Source organism: Enhydra lutris, unplaced genomic scaffold (genome assembly GCF_002288905.1).
Source record: "Enhydra lutris kenyoni isolate GAN:26980312 unplaced genomic scaffold, ASM228890v2 scaffoldscaffold20, whole genome shotgun sequence".
NCBI lineage: Eukaryota > Metazoa > Chordata > Mammalia > Carnivora > Mustelidae > Enhydra > Enhydra lutris.
This window is the reverse complement of record NW_019154104.1, coordinates 22,486,294-22,507,521: the sequence shown is the minus strand read 5'-3', so window position 1 is coordinate 22,507,521 and position 21,228 is coordinate 22,486,294. Positions and strand designations below refer to the sequence as shown.

The window sequence follows — 21,228 nt, the reverse complement described above, 5'->3', positions numbered from 1 at the left end:
TTATCCCTTTCACCTATCTTGCCAGCCCCGCCCTGGTTCTCAGCCACCAGTTTGTTACATGTTTGTGTGTCTGTTTCTGTTTTTGTTTTTTAGATTCTACATGTGAGTGAAATCATAGGGCATTTGTCTTTTTTTGTCTGACCTATTTCACTTAGGATAATGCCCGGTCGGTCCATCCATGTTGTTGCAAGTGGCAGTATTTCAGTCTCGTTTGTGGCTGAGTCTTTATCTGTTCATGTGTTGATGGACACTTACTTGCTTCCATGTCTTGACCATTACAAATAATGCTGCGATAAACATAGGAGTGCATGTATCTTTCTGAATTAGTGTTTTCATTCTTTTTGCGTAAATAACCAGAAATGGAATTAACTGGATCATATGGTAGTTCCATTTTTAATTTTTTTGAAGAACTTCCATACTGTTTTCCTTAGAGGCTGCACCAATTTACATTCTCATGAACAGGTGTATGAGTGTTCCCTTTTCTCCACATCTTGCTGACACTTGTTACTCCTTGTCTCTTTGATGGTAGCCACTCTGGTATGAGCTGGTATCTGATCGTGGTTTTCATTTGCATTTCCTTGATGATCAGTGATGTTGAATGTCTTTTCATGTGTCTGTTGGCCATCTATATACCTTCTTTAGAAAAATGTCTTTTAAGGTCTTCTGTACATCTTATCAGATTACTTAATGGTTTTTGCCCATGTTGAGGTGTATGAGTTCTTTAGATATTTTGGATGTTAACCCTTTATCGGATGTGTCATTTGCAGATACCTTCTTCCATTCAGTAGGTTGCCTTTTTGTTTTGTTCTTAGTTTCCTGCACTCTGCAAAAGCTTTTTGAGTTTGATGTAGTCCCGATTGTTTATTTTTGCTTTTGTTTCCTTTGCTTGAGGAGACAGATCAAGGAAAATATTGCTAAGGCTGATGTCTAAGACATTACTGTCTGTGTTTTCTTTTAAAAGTTTTATGGTTTCATGTCTTACATTGTAAGTCTTTAATCCATCTTGAGCGTATTTTTGTGTGTGGTGTAAGAAAATGTTACAGTTTAATTCGTTTGTTTATAGCTGTCAAGTTTTGAGGTGGATCTTTTTGTTGTTGTTGTTAGTAGTTAGTCAGATCTGTACTTTGTGAGAATTAATTGACACATGGTAATATAAATTTACTTCCTTGGGTAATGTAGGTTCTGTTTACAGAGCCTAATATCTTTTGATGAATACTTAATACATTGCTAGTTCTCTTAAGTCTCTGCCAGCTTCATTTTCCCATACTTTTGTAAATAAGATGATACAGTCTTAAAGCATTATATAGGTACAGTTTTTTCTGCCATGTATAAATGTTCATTACTTACAAGGAGAATATATTTTGTCTTCTTTCAAAAATTGTGGGTAGTAAACCTTTGTCATTTCAGAATCTTTTCAAAGGATAGGATGATATAACTGATTTTGACATAACTGAATTTTTAGAAGTCAAATGAGTACATATTCCATTGTAGTCAATATTACAGCATTTTAAATACTTTCAAGATGTGTGTTTTCCGTAAATGTATGTAAAATACTAATCCCCTTTCCTGTCCAGCCGCTACAAGCTTGCTTGCGGCACTTTACAGTTTTATCTGCAGCATCGTGGCGGTTGCCTTACTGTACGGATTGTGTTATGGCGCTTTAAAGGTAAGCAGTACATTACGGCACAGTTTTGTCTTTAAGGCTATTTTTCAATGTGAAGATTGTTTTAAATTGGCTAATAATGATTTAAGCTCCCATTCCCGCATTCTCCCTGTAGCCATTTTAGCACTGATTTCCATGATCTTTGTATACTGAACATTATTATCATTCTCATTTACTTTGAATTTAAAAGCAGTTTCATGGTTAACCATTATTAAAAGTAAATCCTTTTCCATGTAGTAGTAATCATAGATGAATATTAGAAACAGATTATTAAAAATTGCTAGTTCTGGGGTAGAGGTGGTCATGGTAGTAATAGAATATGAATTTAATCTTAGATCTTTACTTAAGGATATATATAGTGCTATTCACATCAAGATATCTTTTTTTTTTTAAAGATTTTATTTATTTATTTGACACAGGGAGAGAGGTCACAAGTAGGCAGAGCAGTAGGCAGAGGTAGAGGGGGAAGCAGGCTCCCCGCCGTGCAGAGAGCCCGATGTGGGGCGCGATCCCAGGACTCTGGGATCATGACCCGAGCCAAAGGCAGAGGCCCAACCCATTGAGCCACCCAGGCGCCCCCACATCAAGATATCTTAAGACATGTGAATACAAGTGCAAGGACTGCAATTTAAGATACATTCTAGTAAAAATTAATGCACTGAATTTAATGTCATTATTGGCTTAGAAGGATCTGGATGAGCCTTAATTCACTCCATGTTAAAAAGATTGCCACCAAGTTGTAAACGTAAAAATTTAAAATTTCTTGTGAACAACTCTTAGCACCTATTATTATTATTTTTATTTTTTATTACTATTTTTTAAGGATTTTATTTATTTATTTGACTGAGAGAGACACAGAGAGAGAGGGAACACAACCAGGGGAGGGGCAGAGGGAGAAGCAGGCTTCCTGAGCAGGGTACCCTATGTGGGCCTTGATCCCAGGACCCTGAGATCATGACCTGAGCCGAAGGCAGACGCTTAACGACTGAGCCACCCAGCCGCCCTATTTTTATTTTTATCATTAATGCAAGACAGTCAGAGAATGATAGGGTTGAAAGGACTAAGAGAAGTGGCTTATAGCATCCTCTTTTGCATCATTTATTCAGTAACATTTAGGGAGTGTTTGCTGTGTTCCCAGGACTGCGCTAAACACCATTTCCTGCTTTTAAGTTGCTTGTCTGTTAGCTGTGATTAAATAAGTCAGCCAGCACTTTCAGCAGAGGATGATGAAGGCTGTGAAAATGGAGTGGTACAGGTATATAAGTCATCACCTTATTTAGCCAAGAGGGAGTAAAGATAAGTTTCCAGGGGGTAGCTTTTTAACCAGTATTTGACAGACAAATAGAAATCAGCTAGTTGAAACAAGGGATGGAGAGCCATGGAGTTGTCAAGATAATGTGCATATAGCAAACAGCCACTAATTTGGAATTGCTGGAGATTTGGGTGCATGAGGAAGGATGGCCTTCAGTAAGGCTGCAAAGATAAGCAGTGGCTAGATTATGAAATACCTTACCCTGAACATATTGGGTGGAGATGGAAAACCATCATAATATTCTTTTTTTAAAGACCTATGGAATATTTGAGGTAAGGTAAAGAAATGATCAGTGTGTGTTTCAGAAAGACTACTTGGTCTCTGGTGTGAAAGGACATTGAAATATAAGCGGGAAGGATCAGCAGTGGAATGAGTTGTATTACAATCTTGAAATTATGAGGGACCTAGCTAAAATTGGGTTCAGTGAAAATATTTGGGGACTCTATGGATAAAGAGAGAAAAGCCAGAAGATGGTCCAGCATGACTTCTGGGTAGGCTCTGCCTTGAACAGCTGGTTAAATAGTGATACTAGTGCCTCTGATTGGAAATCTTTGAGATCAGTGAAGAAGGTGGTTGTTTACAGACCGATACGTTCATTTGATGATGTTTTTAAAGATTTTTTTTTAAGATTTTATTTTTTTATTTGACAGAGATCACAAGCAGGCAGAGAGGCAGACAGAGAGAGAGGGGGAAGCAGGCTCTCCACAGAGCAGAGAGCCTGATGCGGGACTCAGATCCCAGGACCCTGAGATCATGACCTGAGCCGAAGGCAGAGGGTTTAACTCACTGAGCCACCCAGGCGCCCCTCATTTGAGGATTTTATGGGGTATCCAGAGTTGCATAATAGGTAGTTATATGTAGAAAGGCTTGAGGTAATGATTAAAAGATTTAGGATTCATCAACTAAATGAAAGTGTAAGTAAAAGACTACTAACCTGGACTGACAAGAGGAAATGGTTACAGGTAGATCGCTGGGAAATACAAGTATTTAAGTGATGGCTAGAACAGAGTCTCACAAAGGAAACTTCAGAGGCAGGATTGTCTGAAAAACCTTTTTATTGAATTTGGCGGTTAACAGGTTATTGGTGACTTCAACAAAACAGCTTTTTGGTGTTTTGGCTGAGGAAGCTAGATTAATTTAAGGCTGGGTTTGAATAAATATTAAGGAAATATAAGGTAAGCTTTCTAAACATGTACACAATGGGCGTTGTTTTCAGGTTTTTATTTTTTAAAAAGATTTGATACTTGATTGGATCTAAAAGAAGAGCGGGAAATCCAGTAGAGAGGGAGATATTTGATGGAGCTAAGTCCAGGAGGAAATTGGAAGCAAGGAGATCCAAATGCAAGTTTCTTCCAAGTTCACCATCTGTAAACCATCCTAGCTTCCAGGAATCATGTTTTGGAAATTGAGAGATTATTTGGAAGTTGAAATCATAGATGTTAACCATGCAATAAGTTTTCTAGCCCAGTGTACAAAGGGCTGTTTAACTCTAATTATCTAGTAGCAGAACAGCAATTATAAAACTGCCAAACAGAACCTGTATCCTAAGGCAGGCAGGAAGATAGGTTATTTTCCTCTTTTGTTGGTTATGGTGTTCCATTACACTATTTTAGTTTTTGATATCACCCATTACAATAAATCTACAGATTTAGAACATTTTTATGTGCTAATGTGGAATGATTTTCAAGACAGAATGTGTTTTTTTCCAAGATTTATTGAAGTGTAATCAACAAAATGATAAGATATTAAAAGTATATGTGATGATCTGATTCACTGTGAAAGGATTCTTCTCCTCATCAAGTTAATACATTTATCACCTCACATTTTCTTTTTTTTTTGTTTTGGTGAGAGCATTTAAGTTCTACTCTTTGAGCAAATTTCAGTTGTACAGTACAGTGTGTCATCAGCCATAACCATTCTGTTACACGTTAGATCCTCAGACCTTATTCATCCTTTTAAAAAAACTTTTAAGTTTATTTAAATTTTTAATTGAGTATAATTTGACATATTATTAGTTTCAGATGCACAACATAATTTGATATTTATATGTATTGTGAAATGATCACAATAAGTCAGCATTGTTCATCACACAGTTAAAAAGTTTTTTGAGTTTGTATCTGATGAGAAATTTCAATGTCTTTCTCCTAGCAGCTTTCAAATAAGCAATGCTGTCTTCATTTCTCACATCCCCCAGCTAGACCTTAATTGAAAGTTTATATTCTTATCTCTTTTACCAACCTTTCCCTATTTCCCACACCTCCCAGTTCCTGGAAGCTACTTTTCTATTCCTGTTTCTATGAATTCGACTTTTTTCCTTTAAAAAAAAATTCATGTATGTGTGATACTATTCATTGCTTATCTTTTGTCTGTCCGGCTTACTTAAGTTAGCAAAATGCCATCCAGTTTCATCCATGTTGTTACAAATGACAAGATTTCCTTCCTTTTTAAGGTTGAGTAATACTCCTGTGTGTGTGTGTGGTGTGTGTGTGTGTGTGTGTATGTGTATGTGTATATATACACACATATATATGTATCACATTTTCGTGTGTGTGTGTGTGTTTTAATAAAAAGGAAGGTAATATTCCCCAAAAATGGATGTTTCCTTTGTGCTTTTGCTTTTGTTTCTGAAATACCTATGTATATACAATGGCTTGTATATACATAGAATAATGCTGGAAGACTATGCAAGACATTGATAACTGTAGCTACTTCTGGGCAGCTAGATGCATTGGGAGACATTATTGCATACCATTAGGAATGGTTTTTTTGTTTTTTTTTTTTAATCTGTTTACTAATACAGACTTTTACATTTATTATTTCTTGATTTCTGCTTTCCTTGTGTTTACTCTTTCATTTTTCCTTGACCTTTTTGGCTCATTAAAAGCTAAAAATTTTTTTTTAAAATAACTTTAATGCATTCTAGTAATGTGTGTATACTTTCTAATGTTTTCATATTTTTAAGAGATTGCTAGAATTTGGGCCATTACAGAGTAAAGAGAAAATGTTCAAACCCACTACAGTGGGTAGAACAGACCCATCTTTTAATCTTTTGAAGTAGGTTCACTTCCCTTTTGTTTTTTATAGTTACTAAATTTTCTCCCACTTCTGAATCAGAGTTCACTGAAAACTCAGAGCTGGTTGGGTTTGTTTTGCTTTTTACTTTTTTAGTTAGTGACTCAATAAAGGTTGTAGTTACTACTTTTAAATATTCCTGAGTTATTTTGAATATGTGATCATTATAAATTATTGATCTAAGTATATGATTTTGAGATCAATTTAGAATGCTTTTCCTTTGAGAGCAATAAAAAGTAGTGTCAAACATTTGTCAGATAAAGGCAGTAATCTTTAGTTTTCTCCAAACCCTTGTTTTGTTTTAATTGAGGAAAAATTTACATAAAGTGAAATCCATGTAACTTAATCACAAATTTGAGAAGTTTTAACAAATGCATATACCTGGGTAATACATATCCTTCTCAAAATGTAGTTCCATTACCACAAGAAATTTCCCTCATGTTCCTTTTTCAGTCCCCCCTCCCTCACTTTTACCATTTGGGGTTCTTGAACTTCATATAAATAGAATCATACCTCTTCTGTAACTGATCTATTTTGTTCAATATAATGTTTCGAGATTCGAATTGCAGGAAAATATCCCATTTAGTTGTAGATCGTTCCTACTCCCGTTGTATGTATATGTCAGCTTCTGTGCTGCCCTTGAGGGGAACATCTGAGTTGTTCAGAGTTTAGGAATATTTTTTTATTAATATTTTATTTATTTATTTATGGACACAGAGAGCCAGCACAAGCAGCAGGAAGGAGCAGAGGGAAAGGGAGAGGCAGGCCTCCTCACTGAGCAGGGAGCCAGACTTGGAGCTCTATTCCAGGACCCTGGGATCACCACCTGAGCTGAAGGCAAAAACTTAACAGACTCAACCACCCAGGCACCCCTGGAGTTTAGGAATAGTGTGAATAAAGCTGCAATGAACACACATATGTTTTAATTTTACTTGGGTAAATCCCAGAAATGGAATTGCCAGTTTTCTAAAGCAGCTGTTCTGGACATCTTTTTATTAGTTTTCATGTTTACTTAAGTTGTACATGTATATCTTTCAAAGAATCAAATATTTCTACAGGACTTATCACCAGAAACAGCCATCTCCTACCTCTATCCCTTCCCTAGAGTTACCACTTTCAGGGGCTCCTGGGTGGCTCAGTGGGTTAAAGCCTCTGCCTTTGGTTCAGGTCATGATCCCAGGATCCTGGGATTGAGCCCCGCATTGGGCTCTCTGCTCAGCAGGGGGCCTGCTTCCCTTCCTCTCTTTCTGCCTACTTGTAATTTCTGTCAAAATAAATAAATAAAAATCTTAAAAAAAAAAAAAAGAGTTACCACTTTCAGTTCTTTGAGTTGATTCTTTTGGTATTTGCCTCCTGGTGTCTAAGTAACTGACTTACACTTCTTATATTTTGTCAAGTTTTATGCATTATCCATGGACCGTGCTTTATGGAAGTTGTAGGCTTAACTTTATTTAATCTCTCGCCGCGCATGTCAACCACACATGGTATTCCTTGTCTCTCTCATAAGCCTGATAAGTTTCCCTTATTATCACTGTGCAAATGCTATTCCAACATATATTTTATTTTCTCTTTTACTTTTTTCCTTCTGTGTTTATCTCTCTTTCATTCTCAAACTCCTGTATTGTTTAACTTCCTTCTCAGTAAATCCAGACATCAGGTGGTTCAGTTCCTGGCTCCACCACCTAATTGAACAAATTACTTAAACCCTTTTGTGCCTGAGTTTCTCATCTATAAATTGGGGAGTAATAGTACATATCTCCAAGGATGATCTTAATAATTAATTTAGGAAATACTTAGCAAAGAGCTAAGAATGGGGCTTGACACATAGTGTTCAGTGTGATGATAATGATATTTTGATGTAGCCATTACAAAAATGTCTCTATGTTGTGATGTGTAACAATTTTGAAGACTTCATTATTTAAATAAAAAAAAAAAAAAGCAAAGAAACCCAAATTATGTAATAAACTACTATTGGGATTCTTACACCTCTCATTTTCCCTTCTTGAACCCCAGAGAAAGAAGAAGGAATAGAATGCTATTTACTTACTGGCCATACTTAAGAACTACTGACTATTCCTTTCATCAGTATTATGTACTCTTTTATCAAGCACCATGCTAGTAGATTCCAGAAATATTGCAGTGAGCAGACATTACATGACATATCCACATCCACATGTTTGGTTGGTTTTAGAAGCTAGCCTTTGCATTATTTCTTTTGGGGAATATGCAGTTCATTACTCAAGAGCACAGAATGCCTACTCAATTTTCTGGAAGACTGTGAAATAATGGCATATTATGTATGAACAAAGGTATCAGGATAAAAGCACAGCAATGTCTCTTCTGTTTTATCTAATGTGTTGTACCATGTGTTGCCTTTTCCCTATTCCATTATTATGTAGAATCAACCAAGTTATTTCATTTTCTAAAAGGAGAATGTAGTTTACCATAAACCTTATACCACTTGAAATACAAAGAAATTGACAGCAGCATGTTATCAGAAGCAAATGTATTATCCTTAGCGTATAAATACAGCTTTAGTACCAAAAGAAATCTGAAGATGATCTAGTAGTTAGATTCTAGCTCATCAAAAAGTAGTAACTCTAAATTTATCTGGAACAAAATGCAATTAGTGATATGGCTAAAAGTTTTTGGTAAATTTATCTTCCTCTAAAATACTGACATAAAAGAATTATATGATAGATGATAAAAAAGATGCATATTGTTCTATGAAACTTTTTTCCCAACAGGATTCCTGGGATGGCCAGCATATTCCAGTACTTTTCTCCGTTTTTTGTGGTTTGTTAGTGGCAATATCGTATCATCTCAGCCGACAAAGCAGTGATCCATCTGTACTTTTGTAAGTGAAATAAATTGTTATTGAATTAAAGAAGTTTAAGTAAGTTCACATTTCTTTCAAATTTAACTTTCAAGATCTGTTTTCCCACTGCCTTGTCAAAGTGCTGTTGACTTAATCTATATTAGGTTTCAAATATATTAATTTTGGATCATTCTAATCAGTTTGGCTGGGAATATTTGTATTTTCTCTCTTAAGAGGTATTAAAAATATATTTTAATAAAAATACGCTCTTTGGGGGCGCCTGGGTGGCTCAGTGGGTTAAGCCGCTGCCTTCGGCTCAGGTCATGATCTCAGGGTCCTGGGATCGAGTCCCGCATCGGGCTCTCTGCTCAGCAAGGAGCCTGCTTCCCTCTCTCTCTCTCTCTCTGCCTGCCTCTCTGTCTACTTGTGATCTCTCTGTCAAATAAATAAATAAAAATCTTTAAAAAAAAATTAAAAAAAAACCCATAAAAAATTAAAAAAAAAATACGCTCTTTGTATGCTTATTTATAGCATTGTAAACTCTTTAGACATTATCATTTGCTAAGTTTAAATATACTTGGAATGCTTGATTTTTTAAAAAGATTTATTTATTTTATTTTATTTATTTATTTATTTTTTTTTAGGTATGTGCTCATACCTAATAGCAGTGTTTTTTTTTTTTTTTTTTTTATTTTTATTTTTTATAAACATATATTTTTATCCCCAGGGGTACAGGTCTGTGAATCACCAGGTTTACACACTTCACAGCACTCACCATAGCACATACCCTCCCCAATGTCCATAACCCCACCCCACCCCCCAACCCCCCTCCCCCCAGATTTATTTATTTTAGAGAGTGAGAGAGTGAGTGAGCACACGTGCATGAGTGGGAGGGGCAGAGGGAGAGAGAATCTCAAGCAGACTCCTCGAGGTCAGGACCTGAGCAGAAACCAAGAGTTGGATGCTTAACCGACCACCACATGCTTAACCTGTACCACCCAGGCGCCCCTGGAACACTTGATTTTTTATCATAACCTGTACTTCAAATGACAAATGAAGTTTATCAGGTTATGAATATATTTTTTACTAATTCTTTTTCTTTCTTTTTCTTTTTTTAATTTAAAGCTCTTTGGTGCAATCCAAGATTTTTCCAAAAACAGAAGAGAAAAATCCAGAAGACCCTCTGTCTGAAGTAAAAGATCCACTGCCTGAAAAACTTAGAAATTCTGTTGTAAGTTTTAGCTTTTACAGTCACCTGAAAGATCTAAATTTTAGACAGTTCATCATTTTATATAATGAAGGCCTTTCAAAATTGGGGAAAATGTGTGAACAGGTGTATATAGTTGACTGCCTTTATGTCAAATTTTAACCTGTTAAGAAATGCTCATTTCTCAAAGGTTGTTTCTATGTAAAAAGTATGCTAAACGTTCATTTTCCGAGTAGGTAAAATGAAGTAATTTCATTGTTTATAGAATTCTTAATCCTAATCAGTTTAAACTAGGATTTGAAAGATGCATATTTTAACATAAATTGTTTTTTGTTATTGTTCTTGTTGATAAAACTATGTCCTTTTAAATCATCAGCTAATGTTTCAGTGTGATTTATTCCTCTAGGGCAATCCGAAAATTGTATGTGTGTTTATTTTTCAGATTGAAGAAGAGAGCAGTTATCTGTATTAATTTAATATATTTAAGAAAATGTAGCAATTTAAGTTTTCTAGTTTAGTGAATTCAATGTTGTCTGTATTCTTTTAGTAATTATTTGAAAAATTAATTTTATAAATTTATATCTGCTTTATGGAACAAAGCATAAAACTTTTTTTTTCTAAGTTACTTTAGATTATTTCTACTTGTGAAAAACTCCCATTTATATGGGTCTTGAATTAGTCATAATATTTACCTTTACTGAACTTGAGCTCTTCATGTATTCTCAGAAACTTTAGAAATACAAAACTGCTTCAGGATAGAATTCAAACAATTTTTTCTGATTTTAGTTTCCATGTTAGCAAGGACATTTCATGTTAAATATGGTAAGAGATTTCTAAATGTAGCTTAAAATTAGCATAAATCTGTGGGTCAGTTGATGACCAGTCAAGATACTGAGAGATTTTTGATTTACTACAACCACTAAAAGAATCAAAATCTAGTAAGTAAAATAGGACATGCAGTTTCAACATCTTAAAAAAATCAATGAAAATATAACTTTGTTATCCAAAAGAATATCCCCTATAACTGGTATAGTAACTTAAGTACCTCATTTCCTTTTCCCATATGTAAAAAATCAAATTTACAGAGTAATGGGCGGGGGGGAAATCTTCATTCTAAAAGACTTTGTTATGGGGCATCTGGCTGGCTTAGTCAGTAGAACATAGGACTCCTGATGTCAGGGTTGTGAGTTCAAGCCCCACAGTGGGTGTAGAGATTACTTTAAAAATAAAATCTTTTAAAATAAAACAAATAAAAGGCTTTGTTTTAATATGTTATACAGTGTGTAGAACTACTTTCATTTCCTTGATATTGCAGTTTCAAACCAAAATATCAGGAAATTGGGAAAGAAAAATTAATAGCCAATTATTATGTATAAAAACTATCTAGAAGAATAGGATCAATGAAAAATTATTTCTTTATGGGAATAAAAGAAATATGTATTTTTAAATTTTATGTAATTGTTGGATAATTCTGTTTTGTTCCATAGAGTGAGCGTTTACAGTCTGACCTAGTAGTATGCATCGTAATTGGTGTGCTGTATTTTGCTATTCATGTAAGCACAGTGTTCACAGTGTTGCAGGTAAAGAATTTTGATCTTTGGATGGGGGGAAATAACTGTTTCGACTCATTTTTTGTTTGACTGTAATATTTGTCAGTAATGCTGAAATATATGACTTTCTGTTTGTTTAGTTTTAACAACAAATACTTATTTTCTCATGGTTTCTCTGGGTTATGAATCTGTAGCTTAGCTAGATGATCCCAGTTCAGGCTGCGTTATGATGCTGCAGTCATGGGGCTGCCATCAGCTGAGGCAGGCCTTAGTTCTTTGCTGACCATTGGCCAGAGATCTGAGTTCCTCTCCATGTGGCCCTCGCCATAGGCTGCTCCAGTATCCACAAAAAAGGGTAGCTGGTTTTCCCCAGAGCCAGTGGTCCTAGAGAGAGAAAGCCCAGGACAGAAGCATCAGTCCTTTATAACTGATGTCAGATGTGACATACCACCACTTCTTCTGTACCTTTGGATCATATAGGGCAACCCTGGTACAAGTTTTGGAAAAACCACATAAGAAAGCAGTGTTAACTGTTGACAGATGTTTGGTTCTTAGATTCAAAAATTCACTTTGCGGGGCGCCTGGGTGGCTCAGTGGGTTAAAGCCTCTGCCTTCGGCTCAGGTCATGATCCCAGGGTCCTGGGATCGAGCCCCACATCCGGCTCTCTGCTCCTCGGAAAGCCTGCTTTCTCCTCTCTCTCTGCCTGCTTGTGATCTCTTGTCTAATAAATAAATAAAATCTTAAAAAAAAAAATAAAAAAATTCACTTTGCTATTTTCTATTAATAATTGGAAGATTGAACTGACAAATTAGAAGTTCCTATAAATCTCAAAATTACTTTTAATTTTCCTAATTTTATTCTGCTTTTAGCCTGCTCTCAAGTATGTGTTGTATGCATTGGTCGGCTTCGTGGGTTTTGTAACCCATTATGTGCTGCCTCAGCTTAGAAAACAGCTGCCATGGCACTGCTTCTCCCACCCTCTGCTGAAGACAGTGGAGTACAACCAGTACGAAGTTCGGAGTAAGTATTTTGTTAACTCTGCTCTTTTTAATATTACGATTTTTTTTTTACTTTAGCAGATGACGGTTAAATAAGTATCATCAAGTAACATATTGGCTTGTGTTTGTTATACTTAGATTTGAAGTTGTGATGAGTCAGACCTTTTGCAGGATGCTTTAATTTCAGTTGAAGTATAAATGTCAGTACCACAATGCTAACTTCCACAAAATAAAATTACTTCCTTTCTATGTTATTCTTCACAGACCTCTCATTGATGAATCCTGTGCATGTCTGTGGCTTCCCTTCCAGTCCCTACCCTTTCCCTAAATGTTCTTTTCTATATATAGGCAATCCAGTTCTCCTTAAGACTTCTGTTTGAAGTATTTTTAACTCAAAGCATAGGGGAAATAGAGAGCACTTTGTTTCTGTTTCCACCAGTGACACTATGTCCTACTAGAGAAGGGTGTAAGAGTAGATCAGTTGAAAAGAAGTTTAAAACACTTGTAATTGTTTTTACTTCTTCAGATGTGGGATAAGGTATAAACTGACTCAGAAGGAGGCAGGAATCTTTTCTTCCCATCCTAAGTAGTTGGTCTTTGTTCATTGGCCCCGTGACCTGTGGTATGCCATACTTTCTCATTTTAGAGAAATAATAAAAGTTCCTAACTATGTCATCATTTATTATATATCTGTGATTAAATAAGCCAGTGGTTTTTCCTAAGACTTTTTCTTTAGTTAGTGAATTATGACAGTAAATTCCTCAATTGTTTGGAGATTAATTGTTCAGAGAATTCTAAAGCTTTTAAAAGCTTTCTGTATCAGACTTGACTATGCATTCTCAAAGCAAATTTCCTGGACCTTTTAGTAAAATTGCTTAGAGCATCATTTTGAAAGGAATCTCTTTTTCTGAGCAGTCGGCCTCAGCAGTGGGCTTGAAATACTCAATAAACTATGTCATGTGTAGATGTACTGTCATCCAGGCTTTGTTGTTCCATCTGTAGTACGCAGGCAGAGTAGAGTTAGCATCATTTAGAAGGGCCTGAGGATTTTCGGAATGGCCAGTGAGCACTGGCTTCCACTGAAAGTCACCAGCTGTGTTAGCCCCTAACAAGAGAATCAGCCTGGCCTTTGAAGCTTTGAAGCCAGGCATTGACTTCTCTCTAGCTATGAAAGTCCTGCGTGGCATCGTCTTCCAGCAAAAGGCTGTAGAAGACTGGTTAGTCTGCACTGAAAATCTGTAGCCACCTTCCTTACTTATCTCGGTGGACCTTCTGCAGAACCTGCTGCAGCTTCTCCGTCAGCCCCTGCTGCTTCACCTGGCACTTCGTTGTTACGGCGACGGCTTCTCCAGACTTCTCTGCTACAGCTTCCCCACCTGTCTCAGCCTGCACAGCATTGAAGAGAGTTAGGGCCTTGCTCTGGATTATTTTGGCTTAAGGGAATGTGACTGGTTTGATCTTCTATGCAGACCACAAACACTTCCTCCATAATTTCCTTTAAGAACGTTTCCTTTGTAGTCACAACTTGGCTAATGTTTGGCACAAGAGGCCTAGGTTTTGGCCTATCTTGGCATTTATTTATTATTTTTATTAATTAAATTTTTTTTTATTTTTTAAAGATTTTATTTATTTATTTGATAGAGCACAAGTTGGGGCAGAGGCAGAAGGAAGGGGAGGAGCAGACTCCCGTCTGAACAGGGAACCCGACCTAACCTTATCCCAGGACCCTGGGATCATCACCTGAGCGGAAGGCAGATGCTCAACCAACTAAGCCACCCAGGCACTACCGTCTTGGCTTTTACCATCATTTCCAGCCTTTGATTTAAAAATGAGAGATGTGTAATTCTTCCTTTCACTTGAACACTTATAAGTAGCCATTGTAGAATTATTAATTGACCTAATTTCAATCTTAGGGAATAGGAAAGCCTGAAAGGAGGGAGAGATATGGTAGAACAGCTGGTCAGCAGAGCAGTCAGAACACATACATTATTGGTTAAGTTTGCCCTCTTACATGGGTACAATTCATGTATTCCCAAAGCAGATACAACAGTAGCATCAAAGATCACTGACCATAAATCACCATGGCAAATATAATTATAATGAAAAAGTTTTAATATTGCAAGGATTACCAACATGTGACAGAAAGACTTGAAGTGAGCAAATGCTGTTGGAAAATGGTGCTGATAGACTTACTCAGCACGGGGTTTCCATAAAGCTTCCATTTGTAAAAAATGGAGATCTGGAAAGTAGAATAAAGTAAAGCACAATAAATGAGGTGTGCCTGTATTTTACACAGTAGATGATGTGATCTTCTTACATTGCCTTGTTAGATGCAGCCACTATGATGTGGTTTGAGAAACTTCACGTGTGGCTTCTTTTTGTGGAGAAGAATATCATCTATCCATTGATTGTTCTCAATGAACTCAGTAGCAGTGCAGAGACAATTGCTAGTCCAAAAAAACTGGATACAGAGTAAGTACAATACTCCTCTCATCTATGTTTAGCTGCTAGGGGCTGTCCTAAGCAATGTCCTAAGACATTGATCAAGGAGCACTAATTGAGTGTCTCTTTGGTGCAGTGCACTGTGAGATTAAAAAAAAATTCAGGTGATACTGTGTCTTTAACTTCCCATCTGTTTCCACTCTTGTATATCACCACTCCAGACATCTTATCCTCAACTGATATTTTATGAGAGGACATTTATTAAATAAAGTTAAGTTTTAATTTTAAATGGCAAGTTTGAGAGATGCCTGGTTTTGTGTACTGTGTAAATGAGGCTATATCGTTGATCACTTGGCTGTGCGGCCATCCTGTAAGCCTACCCACTAGGCTAGGTCCATGTTGTTGGGTAAGCCTTAATACATGTTTTTTACATGCCAAATGCTATCAATAGTAAAGCAATAAAAATACCCAGAAACTGGAGAACCATATATTAGAATTGCAGTACTGTTATTTATTTTTTTAAACATGCTTATTTATATCAAGGAATAAGAATCACATTACATATTGTTAAAAGGAAATACTATAGTAGTTTATTTTCGGATGCGATTTCCTGAAGTTTACAATTTGATACATATATTTTGTAAGCATGGCTAATGAAATGGTGATTTTTCTGAAGTTAGTAGATTTTCTGAAGTTCTCAGTCATTGATTGATGAGTGGTGCTTTCTTTATATTATAGATTAGGTGCTTTAATGATCACCATTGCTGGTCTGAAGTTGCTACGGTCCTCTTTTAGCAGCCCTACATATCAGTATGTTACAGTCATCTTTACTGTGCTCTTTTTCAAAATTGACTATGAAGCATTTTCAGAGACTATGCTGTTGGATCTCTTCTTCATGTCCATACTCTTCAACAAGGTAATTTATCACTGAATGGAATATCCCTATCTGTAAAAAGTATCGCCCTAAGTAATACACTGTTCAGTGAGGATTCTGCTTGCATTTCATTTGCTTTGTTATCTTTTAAGTAATACCTTTCTTCAATCAAGCAGTTACTTAGGAGCATTTTAGAATCCCTAGATAATGCTAGTCGCTATGATCCATAAAAGACATATTTCTTGTTATAGGTAGGAAGATAAGATTAAGTTATATAGAAAAATTAGAGAAACACCATTAGCTATGTATTTTTAAGTATTAGGCTCTTCTAAAAGTGGGTATGGTTTTGAATAATTTTAGAAATAGACATGGTAATAATGGAACTGAGCTTTGGGCTCCTGGACAGACAGAGGGAGGAAATAACCTGATAGCTGAATGAAGATGTTAGATGCTGAGGCCAGTGAGGCCGTGTGGGAAGAATCAGAAGTGAGTTTGATGTTAACATTTGTAGGATATTCTGAAAATTACAAAACGCTTCTAAGATTTATTATCTACCCCTAAGAGAGGTACTTTTAGTCCTTTTACAAATGAGATGGCAAAACCTGGGTCTTCTGCCTCCTTAAGAATCTTTTTACTGAACCATATTACCTTTCTAAATGAAATAGGTTGTGAGTCAGATTATTTGTAAGTTAAATTAAATTTAGAGTTCATGTTAACACTGACCACATACAAAGGACTTTGACATATATTATCCCATTTGATAGGTAACAGAGAGCTGAAGCATATGACAGCTACAAAACACAATGAAAGCCCAATTTTAGGCAAGTTAGCCTGGTCAGCCACATTTGGGATGAATTGGGGAAGAGAGAACCTAAAGGTACGGAGAACAGTTTAAGAGACTGTGACAGTAATTTAGATGTGATAGAAGATGTAACCTAGGGTGGGAACAGTACAAATGTAAAACCATTAATCTGAACAAGGTTTTAGTGATAGTCAATTTCAAAATATTGTGCTAAATATTGTACTAAGTAGCTTCTAAAATACTGCAGTATTATATTTGTTCAATCACTAATTTGTATGCATTTTTATCATTTATTTCTTCTTCTAGTGAGCTTGGTTAACCAAAGGAGGAAGACAGAAAGTTAAAGAATTGTTTGTATAAAGAAGCCTGTGGTCTCTCAAAATTTTAAATATTTAGGTTGAAAATTATATGGCATCTTGTTCTGGTTGGGAAAAAAGGGAAAATTTCAATAAAATAGAAACAATCTCTGAAATGGACTTAATTTGTATTAGTTTGGATTTTCTTAATACTTTCATTTGTTAAACAAATTGTCCTTCAGTGCATACAGTGCTCCAGAACTGTTTAGATCAGTGAGCAAATAGGGAAAGCTCTGCCCTTAAGGACTGCATTATGTAAGGTTAGCTGATAGAACTTAACAATGATAGCAAGCAAATAATTTTCAAGAGATCTCTAATATATTTTTAAAGAACATTGTAAAATGCAGCATCAGTTAACTAATCTTACAGAAAAAATTATGAATATATACAAAAGTGCTTTTACCCACTAATCACTTATCTGTGCAACTGCATATCATTTTTTCTTCAACATTACAGTCAAAATTTGAGTTCATTCTGGTTCACATTTAGAACCTGAAGTTTAGTTTTCTAAAGTGCTGCTTTAGGCAGTTACAGTGGCATCTTGATAATACAAATGCTGCTTTTACTTCTCTTATCCTGATCACATCCTGATCAAGGATTACCGGCATAATTTAGAATCATGGCAAAGAATGCAGGAGTTCATCTGCATTTTGTAATTGGTTGAAGTTGTAATTTCTTTTTTTAAATTGAAAGTTAAACAGGTTCGTTTGCAATTGATTGAGCAATTTAAGTATGAGATGTTCAGTGCCTGAGTCGTGGCACCGAACTAGTTTGAACCTCCTGCCCCAAGATCCCGTGTCTGTTCTGTGAGTTGGGCCTTGCATTGCCTGAGTTACAGAAGCAGTTTAGGTGAGCCAGTGTCAAGGACGTGCTCAACAACAAAGCAAATCCTAACTTATGTAACGTTAAAATGTGTGTTGTGTTTCCACTGACTGTCACAATTGAAATTAAGAACAGATGCCTAATACGTACTACTCAGTCTTGGGCAGACAGGCACTGACTAACAGCTGTACTCCAACTTTATTTCCTGCCTGGCTGCTCTCACACTTCTTATAACATTGCATTTAAAAAAAACATACTCAATTTTCAAAACACGAAATGTGAGGAAAATGTGTCTTAGAATAAAAATATGTATGAATTTCTGAAGCTTTATAAACATCTAGATTAGGATCCTACCTTTCTATGTTCTGCTTGTAGTAGTAGGAATATAACCAATAGAGGGCATAGAGTTGTTTAAACAGGTGAACCACAGGCTCATAAATCAGCTTGCTGTCTTTACTTAAATATATATCCAGTGTTTTGGCAGTTGACACGTCTTTTCCTTTTATGCAAATGGCACATAATTTCAATGGCATTTTTCTATTAGAAAAAAAAACTTTTAGAGGTCTTTCCTTTTCTAATTCAAGTACCTGATGATAAGGTTTTTACTGATTGTTTTCCTTTTCCTCCTACAGCTTTGGGAACTCCTTTATAAGTTGCAGTTTGTATACACTTACATTGCCCCCTGGCAAATTACATGGGGTTCTGCTTTCCATGCTTTTGCTCAGCCCTTTGCCGTGCCCCGTATCCTTCCAATAAAAGTTGTGTAAGAAAGGGCAGTCACATCCTTGACGTGAATGTCGGTTTGTAGGCGTAACCTTTTATAGGTATAGAAGATCGGTTACTAGGTGATAAATTATCAATATTCTCAGTCTTGAGTCCACATCTGTACTGATTTTGATCATTTAACTTATATTAACATCTGTGACCCATAGATCCTCTGAACACGAGGACAGTATTAAGATTTTATGATTAAGCAATGCTGATTTACAATTTTATGTATACATGTGTGCTGAAGTCTAGGAATTTTTAAATAAATACAAAATGTTTAGCAATATTTTCAAATGAATGAAGATACAAACATTTTTCATAATCATATGATTGTATTTGAACTATGTTTAAAATGTTCTATTCTAATCATTTCTTAAAAGTACTTTCTAAATAAAAGTAAAGGTTAGTGACCACCTGGATATTGAAATGCAGACTTCTTATATCTGTAAATTTTAGTTTGATCTTTGGGAAAATTAAACCCAGACATATTTATTCAAGAGTTAGTGTATGGACTTTTACCAAATACATATTAGCAAATACTTATCTGATTCCCTTCAAAGCATCATGCCAGGGTATACTTTTCCTGGCTGTGTCTTTCTGCTTGTACCCCCTTATATTGTCCATGACACCCTCTTTTGTGTTCCTCTGATGAACCTCATTGTTCTCGTTGCTGTAATTGCAGTATGTTTGTGAGATGTATGTATGTGTGTGTGTGTGAGTGCACACACGTGTGCTCACTCAGGTGAATGTTAAAATCCTTAACCAGTTTTTTCATAGATTCAGCCATGTTGTTTGTTCAGGCTGCTGTATCTGCCTTTTTTTCTACTCCACTAAATCCCTTTCTGGGAAGTGCAATATTCATCACTTCATATGTTCGACCTGTGAAATTCTGGGAGAGAGACTATAAGTGAGTACAATAAAACATTTGAAAGTAGATTTTATCTATTCTTTACTAAGAAAAACTATCAACAGCATTATTATAATAATTCAGGGCTAACAATTTTTTGTGTTGAAATATTTTGCTGAAACTATTTTATAAATACTCTTAAAGTTTCAAAATCATAAAATTGGAAGAGTCAGAATAACTACTCTATATTTTCTCTTTGATTTTTTTAAAAGATTTTTTTAAAAACCTAGTTATTGTTGAGTATACTCATTTTTCTTTTAATGCTATTTCTTTTGAGTTGGTTCTGTATTAATACTGCTCTGAAACTTCATGCTATACAATGTCATTTCATTATGGCAGTCAAAATTAGTTATCTCATAGTTTTCTTAGAAATAGTTATTTGCAGAGCTTACTTTTCTGTAGATCATTTCTGGCTTTTCAGGAGAATAACTTCCTAATGATCCATTTTTGTACATAAAGTATTTTGTCCATTTAGATTTAGTACCTTTGGCTAGCTGTTCTATATGATGCCTGCTAACTGTCCTGACATGTAATCTCTCCAGGTGAATTTATTTATTTCTTCCTTCCTTTCTTTTTTTCTTTCTTTCTTTTTTTAATTTAAGAAAGATTATCCGAAAGGGGAATTACTGAGTCATGGAGCCTACACATTTTAAACCTTTTAACGTATATCAACATATTGATTTGGAAAGAGCTTATATTTTTAATTCTACAGGCCATCTTCATGACTGCTTCTTTTCTTTCTATACTTTGACACATTAGCATATATAATAGGTGAGAGTAGTAGTCTCACCATTTAAACAATGGACTAGCTTGGGAATTTGAAGCTTTTGCTCTTTTATCTAAAATCACACATGGTGTTTCTCTTTTCGATGAATTTCAGTGTTATTTATATTCTGTTCTTCCCAGCTAACTTAAATTGAGCCCAAAATAATGCCTGTGGTGGCAGTTTTTGTCAAAGGACCCCTTTACTCTCGCTCTTTTTTTTTTTTAAGATTTTATTTATTTGACAGACAGAGATCACAAGTAGGCAGAGAGGCAGCCAGAGAGAGGGGGAAGCAGGCTTCCCACTGAGCAGAGAGCCCGATGCAGGACTCGATCCCAGGACCCTGAGATTATGACCCAAGCTGAAGCAGAGGCTTAACCCACTGAGCCACCCAGGCGCTCCCCTTTACTCTCTTCACAGTTATTAAAGTCTCCAACAAGTTTTTGTTGATACAGGTTTTATCTACAGATAGTTACTGTATTAGAAATCAACACTTGGAAAAATTCAAATGTTTATTAGTTTAAAATAGCAATAATAAATTCATTATGTGTTAATATAAATAATATTTTTGTAATGAAAATTACTATATTTTCCATCCCACCAAAAAAAAAAATCAGTGAGAAGAGTGTCACTGTTTTTGTAGTTCTATAAATCTCTTTAATGCCTGGCTCAGTAAAAGACAGCTGGATTCTCATATCTGCTTCTGCAGCCAATCTGTTCTTGAAATATGTTGTTTTAGTTGAAGTATATGAAGAAAATCTGGCCTCATGCAGACATATAGTTAGAAAAGAAAGAAGTATTTTAATAGCCTTTTTAGACAATTGTGGATATTTTTCTTTGATCCTTCATTAAAAGTTGCAGTTAGAGTCTAAA

General features: G+C 35.6%; 1 protein-coding gene across 4 annotated transcripts in view; it reads left to right on the top strand.

Annotated features, from left to right (window-relative positions):
* LOC111148515 (pecanex homolog 1) overlaps positions 1-21,228 on the top strand; it is a 152,936-nt gene that overhangs the window by 104,532 nt on the left and 27,176 nt on the right. For all 4 annotated transcript variants that reach the window (XM_022505129.1, XM_022505128.1, XM_022505130.1 and 1 more), the window contains 9 exons: positions 1,575-1,666; positions 8,795-8,904; positions 9,991-10,096; positions 11,560-11,652; positions 12,493-12,643; positions 14,952-15,093; positions 15,802-15,979; positions 18,550-18,658; positions 19,463-19,592. In XM_022505129.1, coding sequence (XP_022360837.1) covers positions 1,575-1,666; positions 8,795-8,904; positions 9,991-10,096; positions 11,560-11,652; positions 12,493-12,643; positions 14,952-15,093; positions 15,802-15,979; positions 18,550-18,658; positions 19,463-19,592 — 1,111 coding nt within the window. The remainder of the gene's footprint in view (positions 1-1,574; positions 1,667-8,794; positions 8,905-9,990; positions 10,097-11,559; positions 11,653-12,492; positions 12,644-14,951; positions 15,094-15,801; positions 15,980-18,549; positions 18,659-19,462; positions 19,593-21,228) is intronic.